The sequence below is a fragment of the Barbus barbus genome (genome assembly GCF_936440315.1).
Source record: "Barbus barbus genome assembly, chromosome: 14".
Lineage (NCBI taxonomy): Eukaryota > Metazoa > Chordata > Actinopteri > Cypriniformes > Cyprinidae > Barbus > Barbus barbus.
In genome coordinates, this window is record NC_136742.1 from 12275148 (window position 1) to 12287341 (window position 12194).

A 12194-nucleotide genomic window follows, 5' to 3' on the forward strand; every position below is an offset into this window, starting at 1 on the left:
GAATAAATGTCAGTATGTATAATTACATGGACTTCTTTTCGTCATCCTGAATTAATCCTATCCAATTTTACTGTCTGAAAGTTGTTTAAATGAAACATAAACTTTGCAATTCGATTTGCATTTATTCTAAATGAAATGTTAGCGCATGTCCAGCTCACTCAATCAGATCAACTGAGGTTTTTACATGAAGGGTTTTAATCGATTGAGACATCACTCTGAGTATTAATGTATTTATATGGGTGCATGTAAACATAACTGTGTAAACCTGTCTGGGCTAGCAAGGAAATTAATTTAGAATGACAGATGATTCACACAAAAACTAAAAATGTCATTCCGAAATACTGAGGCATTTAAGTCACATTACACTATTCTCTTCTGACATCCTCATCATTGTCCAAGCATCAATGAATGTGACATTACCAGACATCAGAATCCCTCATCCAGCATGCCATCAAGCATTTTCATAATTCATATGGTAACATTCACACACTTCTATGTTTTTTCTGCAATCTGCGGCCTGTCTGAGAGGAGGTCCAAGAATGTGGCTCTGTCATATTGCATGAGGAGGTTGTGTAGTGCAAAAGTATAAAACCCCATTTCCAGGAAAGACGCTCATTTTGTTCATTTAGAAACCACTGCAATCTGTGAGCCAGACAAAAACACTTTAATAGCAAAACATCATCGGCCCAATGTTCTGCTGCAGAGGCATAACTCATGCGCTTGGCCTCCATCTGTAATTATCACCCATCGCATGCCTCAGCTAATCAGCAATGCCTACGACTGTAAGCCCAAGCGCATTCACGTGTCCCAGCGAGGAATTAAACATGTCAAGAGTGTTTAAGAAAGACATGTGTCATGTATTATACGTTGACAGTCATTAACAAAATATTTGTTTGCACGATATACTGATAATCCCTCTCATGATGGCTGTTAAGAGCTTGGCAATTAAACAAGACAAAATGGCATCTCAAGAATCTATTCTGGAACAAATTTGACGTTTTTGAGAACCACCATTTATTCGCTGCTAAATATTTAAGCTGAGATGTCTTTTTTAGAGAGGTTGTATATTGAGATTAGGCCTTTTTTATCCAGTGTGTTGAATTTCTTCTCCTTCTCTTTCAGTTCACCTTTTGACAGCAGGCTTTGTGTACAGACTGTGGGAAAGTTTCCTTTCCTGATGAGGTCATCCCTTCAACCCCCCCACCCCACCAGATTTGTTTCACTCACAAACACACAGGAAGGAGGTATTCAACAAGGTCTTGGCTTTTTGCTTGTTTGTGCACATATACAGTATAGGATTGCGATGAAGGTCAAGTGTGGGTTTAGTAAGAAAGTTTTGTAAACGTCCATGATAAAAGAAAAAAAAAAAATCTAGTTTAAAAAAAAAAAAAAAAACGTGTAAGTGCATGGAAATTCACCCTTCTGTATTCATCGTGGCTTCATATGAATTTGAAAAACTTTGATATTATTATAAGCAAAGTTTCAATGTAATAACTCTAAATATATCATGCGGTGTAACCATCAAGTTAAAAACAATTTTTTTTCTTACACCTTAAACACATATGAATGTACAAATCTTAATCTTATATATTTTTTCCAATATAAAACATTTCTTTTCAAATACCATAAATGATTCATTCATAAATATTACTCTTTTCATAAAGTTTCATAATGTTACCACATGACATTTCACAACATGAACTAACCTTGTCTTGTCATAAAAAGTCGAATTATCTGTCTGCAAAGGGTTCAATATGTGATATAATTTCTTTATATTTATTTCAATACATTTATATTTATAGATAGATAGATATACACAGAGGGCTACAATACCATTAACATTCCTATTTATCTCAATGGCAGTTGCTTGGCTGACGCAGGACACCTTGAGGGTGTGAGTTAGCCATATCTAAGTGTATACACACACACACACACACACACACACACAATATAAATAAAAAAAGATTTTTTTGTATATATACAAAAATATATATTTATATACAATAATAAAGTGATAGGAGCAATATGGGTTTTCTTATCAAGAATTTCGTTTTTTCTTCATTTATTGAATATTAAAACAAAATTTAATTTAGTAATGTTAAAAATGTTTTTTATTAAAAAAAGTGTAAGTAATTTCATTTTATATGAAAAAATTAATTGTATTTAAAAAAACAAAAAAACAAAACAGGGCCATAGCAGTGATCCAGTAAAAAAAAAAAAAAAAAAAAAACTTCTCCCACATTTCTCATAAGTGTAGTTCATTCAAATACTAATTTTCAGCGACTTCTTGCACCCCCAACCCACAAATAATTAAGCTCAGGGTCAAAGTCTGTATTTATACAGAAAATACCACCCCAGGGCCACACTTATGACACAGCCGCCCCTCACAATGTGCCTTTTTGGCCAAAGCTCACACTCCCGGCGTGATGCTGGAACTCGAAGGCAAGTAAACGTGCAAAACTAAACATTCGCAAAAAAACAGAGCTCCCAGTCGTGACCATGAGTCTGACGAAGAGGAATGCCTGATACACAGCTCTCCAGACGTACACACACACAGGTCTTTGTTTTATATATGTGTAATACACTCACAGTGCTTAATCAAACTCTCCCGAATGTGACTCTTTTCCAATGTGTGTTTATGCAAACATGTGGAGACCTGCGGGGTGTTGAGATGAATTGTGTGTGTGTCTGGAGAGTTGCATGACTGACATTCCTCTCAATCAGACTGAAACCCATAGTGAGAAGGTTAAAGGAAACAGAAAAGTAAGAAACACTCACAGAGCTTGTTGTATTTGGGAGGGTGGGCCAGTAGGGGACGCTGCGCTGGAGAAATCCAGTTTAGCTGACTCAGAAAATTCACTCTCTTTCTGAGTTTCTTTGTGTCTTGTTCTTTCTTGTTTAATTTCTACCTCCACCCCCTTGCCCTGAGCCCGTATAAAGGGGCAGTTTGTTTAATCAGTAATCACATCTGAACAAGTGAGACACTATCTTTTTATCCGACCAAACCTCCGAATAAGCAAACCACTATACTACCCTCACTCTCCAGAGAATACGGTGAGCTCATGCCACCTGCAGTCTACCACATTATGCTGAATCAATGTCTTTGAGATTGTCAAGCTGTTATCCCTTACAAAAATTAAGCATGCTTTTACTAGAGTAACCATGGTTAAACTGTGCTTTTGTAGTAAGTAACTAAAAAAATAAGCATGGTTTAATTACGATAGCTGGCTTTAATACAGCATTTACAGTAAAACTATAGTAACTACAAAATAAACCATGGTTTTACTAGTTATCATAGTTTAAAGGGAAAGTTCACCCAAAAATGAAAATTGTGTCATTAATTACTCAAAGCACACAATACTCTCCAAAATGGCACCAGGGTGACATGGGGGAGAAAAATGATTGAATAAAGTTATTTCTGTTTTCGTTGCACACAAAAAGTATTTTCGTAGCTTCGTAAAATTACGGTTGAACCACTGATGTCACATGGATTATTTTAACAATGTCCTACGTTTCAGAACCTTGATCGTGTTAGGATCCTGCTGTCTATGGAGGGTCAGAGAGCTCTCGGAATTCATCAAAAATATCTTAATTTGTGTTCCGAAGATGAATGAAGGTCTTACGGGTTTGGAACGACATGAGGATGAGTAATTAATGAAAGAATTTTAATTTTTGGGTGAAATATCCCTTTGTGTTTTATAGTAAAACTGTAGTAAGTACATACTTATGGTTTTAATACAGCATTTACTGGTTTTACAAGCGTAACCATGGTTTAACAATTATTTGATTTGTTTGTAGTAAAACTATAATAACTAAAAATGGTTTTACTACAACATTTGCAATATAACCATAGTAACTATAAAATTAACCATGGTTCTAACCTTAATTTAATAGTTAGTAAAACAATACTTGTTTTTGTACAGCATTTACAGTAAAACCATGGTTTAACTACAGCACCTACAGTACAGTATCCTTTTCTTGTCATACAACACATACAATGTCCCTACTACCTGAGAAATAAATCTTTGTTTCAACCTGTTTATCCAAATAGCACACCTGGATATGGCTAGCCGTTAACATTCCCATCTCAATAGCAGTTGCTCAGCTGAAGCATGCTGTCCTGGGAGTACACAACCTGAATGCTGCCATCTTTGCTTCATGAGGAGTTTTTGAGCCAATCATCTCAGTTCTAAATGTCATGTGACTGATCATGCCATATTAGAACTTCCTCCAGCAGACAAGACAACACACAAGTCTATAGACCTTAGGGTAGCCATATTTAATTTCTGACAGTTCAATGGACTGTACAGTTGTTTAACAACATACTGATTTTTTCAGAATAATTTTCAGTAGGCAAAAACTACATAAAACTGTTTTTAAAGTTGTGGGTGGCAATGTAAAGACTGTAAATTCATCACAGCATGTTTTCATTAGCATTCATTTCAATATTGAATTGATTTTTTTTTGAATGAATGTCAATGGAGAAGCTTCACTACGCTGAATAAACAGCTTTGTAAGGAAACGGCTTATCATTTAATGAATCAACAGCCTATCTGCTGATTTTCAACATGTTTAACAATACTTTTGGACTGACCTATTTTTAGAGTTTACCACGAAAAAGAAAGGCTGTTTTATAAGACAAGTCACTGACAACAGGTGAGATTCAGCTTATGGCATTTCCCATTCGTTCCTATGGTATCCGTCAACTCTGTAAGGCTGTAATGTGATTGGTTATTAAGGCACACGTGATCCAAGTTAGCCGTTATGCTTTCTCCAATAGTAAGCAATACAGACTCTCTCATCTCCCTATAGTATCACGCAAACATGATGTTTTCAGAAACGGATGACATATATCCTTTTAGCACAGTACATGACAAACGCTGCCTCATTTTAGTACCATACCATTTCTTTAATATTGTATTCTGTGCATGTATACAGTCCATAAATCACTAATTTACAAATAAACCAAAGCGTCAGACAGTACAAGGAAAGTACAGAATTGCTTTTGTGATGAAAACATGGTCCTTGCTTCTAAAAGTAAGAAAAGTAATGGCACAGGCACATTTGTCTGATTCAGGAGAATTCCAAGTTAAACATTTATCGCAAACTTCTCTTTGATCAAGCATTTACACACTTGTTCAGTAAAAAAAAAAAAAAAAGGAAGAAGTTCACGAGTAATGCCATGTTGTTTAGGTGGTCAATGACGTGATCAATCAAAATTAGATGGTTTAACTCTCATGCCGCGTAGATGAGTAAGAGATGAGTATACACAGAATATGAGTTATATGATACATATTTCCAAATATATAAACAAAGTCAAAGCCAATATGCTTTTTAAGGAAACCACTTGGCATTGGCTGAAAATGTTAGCTCGGTACTTATAAACAAATACAGAGATAAATAACAATTGAACATTTTGAGATAAAAATGTTAAAGTTAGTATTTGATAATGTATACACATATATAAAATCAAAAACATAAAAATTTAGTAAATTAATATGCAAAATGCTCTTTGGTCTGCATCTTGTTGATGTATGTGCTCAGACACAACATGGAAATGAATCTACATTTACACCTTAATCATTTTTATTTCCAAACGAAACCGAGGACCTCAGAAATACTGCAAACAAAATAGCCAAAAAAAAGGCATGTACAATAAAATAACCCTAAGTTGTTTTTCCTCTTAGGCTTTTTAAGTTTGCTTTGAGCAAACTGTGTGTTTATGGCAGCGCGAGAATGAGCCGAAGAAGTGTGGCGCCCCTTTCTGGACGTGTCCTGTGATGCAACAGTGCTGCATAGATTTCAAAGACTTCCTGTGGAATGGATTTTTTTAGGGCCGTCATCAGGGGGGACATTTGGGTATGTTATCCCGGGCCTTGTGAAAAAAGCGTCCCACCTATAAAATTTGTTCCTGGTCCCCATTAACTTTAGCAACATACCTGTATATCGTGTCCAAAAAAAAGGGAGAATCCAACATAAAATAGCGTTTCAACCATTCCAATACTGACGTTTCACTGTCTCTACACCATTAGCAGGTAAAAGCGGTCACATAACAGTAGAGAAACTGTAAATACAGTTTCCTCTTCAACATTTGAAATTAAGGATTTAGAGTCTGCCCCCTCACAGTTCAGCAGGAACCTCTGCTTATGATTTTTCTATTTGGTCTTCTGAGAGCCGATCATCACCTTAGAGACAAAGTTGACAATAGCGCTGGCGGGCTGCTCGGGGTCGTGTTCGGCAAACAGGTGACACACATTCTCTGTGCTGCTCCCGCTTTTCCTCGCAATGAAGCCGAAGATCCTGTCACACACACATGCATACACAACTATGAATAAATGTACAAAAACAAATACATAACTAGCACTACTTCAGAACTGAGATAACCTGATTAAAACAGAAGGCGATGGAGGAAGACTTACTTTGCAGCTGTGCAGCCATCCCGTGTCCACCTGTGAACAGTGCAGGGAAGAAGTCAGAACATCCACCAAAAATTTTTTATTTATAATGTTAAGGTTAAACCTTTCTTTACAAATGTAAAAAAATTAAGACTGCTTTATTAAGACTGTGTTAATTGGACTAGACAGTGAATGGAAAGCAGACAAATATATGTCTAAACAAGGGTGCACTGTGTACACGTGTGTGTGTGTGTGTGTGTGTGTGTGTGTGTGTGTGTGTGTTACGTACTTCCTGTCCTGAGGATCCAGGGCACAGAATATCACTGTGTTGACAGCATAGTGTCTCCTGAAGAATAATCTGGAAACACACAGTAATATAAAAACTCAGGACAACATTATATGTACAGTGGTGTGAAAAAGTGTTGGCCCCCTTTTTATTTTTTTGCATGTTTGTCACACTTTAATGTTTCAGATCATCAAAAAATTTAAATATCAAAGATAACACAAGTATACACAACATGCAGTTTTTGAATGAAGTGTTTTTATTATGAAGGGAAAACAAAATCCAAAAGCACATGGCCCTGTGTGAAAAAGTGCTTTCCCCCTAAACCTAATAACTGGTTGGGCCACCCTTAGCAGCAACAACTGTAATCAAGCGTTTGCGATAACTTGCAATGAGTCTGTTACAGCGCTGTGGAGGAATTTTGGCCCACTCATCTTGGCAGAATTGTTGTAATTCAGCCACATTGGAGGGTTTTCGAGCATGAACCGCCTTTTTAAGATCATGTCACAGCATCTCAATAGGATTCAGGTCAGGACTTTGACTAGGCTACTCCAAAGTCTTCATTTTGTTTTTCTTCAGCCATTCAGAGGTGGATTTGCTGGTGTGTTTTGGATCATTGTCCTGCTGCAGAACCCAAGTTCGCTTCAGCTTGAGGTCATGAACAGATGGCCGGACATTGTCCTTCAGGATTTTTTGGTAGACAGCTGAATTCATGGTTCCATTTATCACAGCAAGTCTTCCAGATGCTGAAGCAGCAAAACAGCCCCAGACCATCACACTACCACCACCATATTTTACTGTTGGTATGATGTTCTTTTTCTGAAATGCTGTGTTACTTTGACGCCAGATGTAATGGGACACACACCTTCCAAAAAGTTAAACTTTTGTCTCGTCAGTCCACAGAGTATTTTCCCAAAAGTCTTGGGGATCATCAAGATGTTTTCTGGCAAAACTGAGACGAGCCTTAATGTGCTTTTTGTTCAGCAGCGGTTTTCGTCTTGGAAAACCGGCCATTTTTGCCCAGTCTCTTTCTTATGGTGGAGTCATGAACACTGAGGCAAGTGAGGGGCAAACACTTTTTCACACAGGGCCAAGTGGGTTTGGATTTTGTTTTCCCTTCACAAAAAAACCCTTCGCTTAAAAACTGCTGTGTTATCTTTGATTAATATTTAAATTAGTTTGATGATCTGAAACATTAAAGTGTGACAAACATGCAAAAAAAAAAAAAAATCAGGAAGAGGGCCAACACTTTTTCACACCACTTTGTATGCATATTTATTGTTTTAAATTTACACTACAGTTCATAAGTTTGGGACAGTTTTTATTTATTTATTATTATTATTTATTTTTTATTACTTTAATAAGCAAGACCTTAAATTGATCAAAAGTAACAGTAAAAGGCATTTACAACGTTTCAAAATAATTTTTGAACTTTCTACTTGTCAAAGAATCCTGGAAAAAAGTACCATGGTTTCCACAAAAATATATTACGCAGCACAACTGTATTCAACATTGATAATAATAAGAAATGCTTCTTCAGCAGCAAATCACTATGATTTCTGAAGGATCACATGACACTAAAGACTGGAGTAATGATGCTGAAAATGTAGCTTTGCCTCACATGAATGAATTACATTTTAAATGATATATAAGTAAATTTGAATGATATTTCACAATATTACTGTTTTACCATATTTTTATCAAATAAATGTAGCCTTGGTGAGCCTAAGACACTTTTAAAATGAAAAAATCCTACAGACCCCAATCATTTGAATAATTATACATAAAAACAACAGGTGATTATTGAGATGTGGGACAAAACATTACACAACTTAATATTTTAGCTTTCAAAATAGAAATATTTCCACTACAACATTATTCAGAAAAGATTGCTAACATAAATTTCACTAAGAGCAATACATTATCACTAACTCCCCCTAAACCCATCTAAATATAATTCTATATGAAATATAAAAAGAGAGAGACTCACTTCCTCTGGTTGTCCGTGAGGGTGATTCCCTGCGCAGACACTTTAAAGTGAACGACGGTGGATGTGGGCGGTGGATCCATACTGAAAATCACAGTGGTGGCCTTCTGAACACCCTGAACTCCTGTCAGAGACTCCAAATCCACACTGCCCAGGAACCACACGTTACACGCTGAGCAACAACACACACACATTAACACATGGATGAGATCAAATAATCACTGATATTGCTCAGATATTTCTTTACCTGCTCCCTGCTTGAGTAGCTCTGCTGCAGAGTTTGTAGATGTTTGTGATGAAGATTCATTTAACTCCTCTAGAGGATCTAAAAGTAGTCTTCAGTTAGTATACTAGCACATTAAAAAACATAAAACTCATGCAGACACACACTAGTATCATAACATACCTCTGTTTGGGATAATGAGTCTGCACGGTAAAGCCAAGGGTGTGATTGAATGCTGACACACCAAAGCTGTGAGACTTCCTGTATGTACAGGAAACACAATATTTTTGAGCTGAATGTTTTACCATATTTTCTAAACAATAAAAATGCATGGTTGTAGCAATTTTGCTTATTTAAAAATATATACATTACTGTTCAGAATTCTGGAGTCGGCAATAACATTAAAAGATGTGTTCAACATAAATGCATTTATTTGATTAAAATAGAGTAAAAAAAACAGTAATATTGTGAAATATTATTAGAATTTATAATAACTTTTTTCTATTTTAGTAGATTTCATAATGCAATTAATTTTGACAACAAAAAAGCTGAATTTTCAGCAGCTATTACTCCAGTCTTCAGTGTCACATGATCCTTATAATACACTGATTTAGTGCTCAAGATATAACTGAGTATATATATATATATATATATATATATATATATATATACTCAGTTGTGTTGCTTATTATTATTTTTTTTTTACAAGTGATATTTCTTTTTAAAGATTATTTGATGAATAAAAAAGTTCAAAGAATCTTTTCCAACAATATAAATGTCACTTTTGATCGATTTAATGCATCCTTGTTGAATAAAAGTATTACAAAAAGTACTGACCCCAAACTTTAGAGGGAGTGAAAAGAAAAGGGAAACAAACAGTTGCACTATGCTCCTGACTACAGCCACTAGAGGGAGATCCTGACCATGCAGTGTTGAAGCTCTAACCAGCACTTGTGTCTTTCATTAACATTCACACAGATATTAACAGATACTTACCAAAATAGGGTTCGTTGGGGCAGCCTTTTAACCGCACTCCTTTTGGTGTGCACTCAATCAAGAAATGCCGCACAAGCTCATTGGACAGATCGCCCACTGTGCACAGAGATAGGAAATTACTTCATTTGTAAGGTCTGTCATAATTGAACATTTTTATAAGCATTTTCAATCCTCTCACTGACCCTTAGAATTAATCTCACTGATTTTTCGTTGTTGTGTCCTTAAATGCTCTCTTCATAAGTGAAATAAGAAATAGCACTGTCACATGGGTTCAGTAAGTACATTAGATAGTTAACTGCTTCAATAACAACCTCATGGGAAGGTGAACAAAAACAATCTGCACTGAAATGTGCCATGCAAACTATAAAAGTAGCTCAGAAATGATCAGGGATGTTGTTATAAACAGCATTTCAACTGATTGTTTCTAACTTTGAGATCCTTCAGGACTTTCCTGCATTTTACTCTAATCATTAGTTCATCTGGCATTTAGGAACAACAGTATGCATCCTACTTCCTCCTTAATACCTCACCCCCCGACGGGCAGGCCAAGTTTCTGAACACCAGGCTATCTGATGTTGAAAATAGACTCATATTATGTTTTCATACAATGAACTCTTATCTCTAAAGATAAAGCTAAATTTAATTTCCAATGCTACAGAATAAAAAGCAGCTTAATACTATGTGAAACCCCACTTAAGGAGCCACCTAGAACTGTGAATCAGAAGGAGATGGACAGTGTGTGTGTGCCTCCCTTCCTTCCTCTGACTGAGAGACACACTGTGTTTACGGAGGGGCTCTGGATATGAACGCTCCAGCTGTGTTCACACTCATTCAGCTGTTTCTCACACAATAGTGTTGGGACGTCCTGTTCTCCAGGGTCTTAAAGTCACCGGAGTTCATTCAAGGAATTATCCTGTATATTCAGACTCTATGGACAGTTCATATTTGCCCCTTTTACCGCAGACAGAGTGCTGGGCATTACAAACTGCTGGTCTTAAATCGGGAACCGTGGTTGGATATCTACCACACAAAGCACTTTTTAAAACACATCAAATGTGTTCTCAAAACTTGTACAGTTTATAGGCACTGCGTCATTGTTCAGCTTGAGTGAGTGGAAATGCCAGAGTTGTTATCAAAAGTCATGTATATGTAACGTTCTCTTACTTTTTCTGCTTTGCTGTAGAATGGAGGGTGGGGGCGTGGCTACCTTCATAGCCAATCCATAAGCTCCTCTGAATGAGTGACTGTCTCTGATGATGAAGAAACCCGGCTCTTTATCCTTGAGAATGGCAATAGCTACAACAAATAAAGAAAAAATAGAAAATACATACTGATGTATTCTGCCGTCATCCTAATTAAAGAAGCCAAGAGGAAGTAAGGCTTTACAGACAACGATGGATTAATGGAAGCTACTTTGAGAACAATCAGTTGATTAATTTACATGATCAACCACCATTAAACAGAAAACACAATTTCTTTCACAGAAGCCACAGTGATAACAAGAATAATTTTTTTTTATTGATTTTTGTACAAAATCAGTATTATTTTGCTGCTACAAAAAGATGTCAAATGCAGCATTGGCACAGATGCTAACAAGGAGGCAAATAAACTGGTGAATGTTTAACTGCTTAATATAAATCTGAACAAAATTATTCAGTAAAAGAAGTTTAAAAAGAATTTCCATGGCTTAAAATGATTGAAAACAGCTGAACTTCTTTCAGTCTGCTTTAAAAAAAAGTACTGAGTGAAATAACAAGGCTGTGAGGAACAGAAGTAACTTTTTTTTTTTTTATTAATTCATTAATTCAACAAAAAAAAACATTAAATTGATCAAAAGTGACAGCATAGACTTTTATAATGTGACAAAATATTTCTATTTCAAATGCTTGGAATTTTCTGTGGAATTTTCCACAAAAATATTAATCAGAAAAACTGTTTTTAACATTGATAATCATAATAAATATTTGTTGAGCAGCAAATCAGCATATTAGAATGATTTCTTAAGGATCACGTGACACTGAAGACTGGAGTAATGGAGTAATTGCTGCTGAAAATACAGCTTTGCCAGCACAGGAATAAATAACATAAATAAAAATATAGAAATTAATTTTCAATTCTGACATTTTTTCACAATATTAATATTTTACTGTATTTTAGTTTAAAAAAGCAGACTCCTATCAAAAACATAAAAAAACTAATAAATTACCGAACCCAAACGTTTGAGCGATAATGTATATTACATAGACATATTTAAAGGTATAGTTCACCTAAAAATTTAATATTTTGTCCTAATTGTCTCATCCTTATGTC

At 35.7% G+C, this 12194-nt stretch overlaps 1 protein-coding gene across 4 annotated transcripts in view; it reads right to left on the reverse strand.

Annotated features, from left to right (window-relative positions):
• Positions 1–4260: 4260 nt before the first annotated feature.
• LOC306880603 (tensin-3-like) overlaps positions 4261–12194 on the reverse strand; it is a 44823-nt gene continuing 36889 nt past the window's right edge. For all 4 annotated transcript variants that reach the window (XM_079434234.1, XM_079434232.1, XM_079434235.1 and 1 more), the window contains 8 exons: positions 11049–11180; positions 9885–9980; positions 9072–9149; positions 8913–8990; positions 8669–8837; positions 6685–6753; positions 6420–6449; positions 4261–6300 (listed from right to left, as the gene is read on the reverse strand). In XM_079434234.1, the coding sequence (XP_079290360.1) occupies positions 6156–6300; positions 6420–6449; positions 6685–6753; positions 8669–8837; positions 8913–8990; positions 9072–9149; positions 9885–9980; positions 11049–11180 (797 nt within the window). In that variant the 3' untranslated portion in view covers positions 4261–6155. The remainder of the gene's footprint in view (positions 6301–6419; positions 6450–6684; positions 6754–8668; positions 8838–8912; positions 8991–9071; positions 9150–9884; positions 9981–11048; positions 11181–12194) is intronic.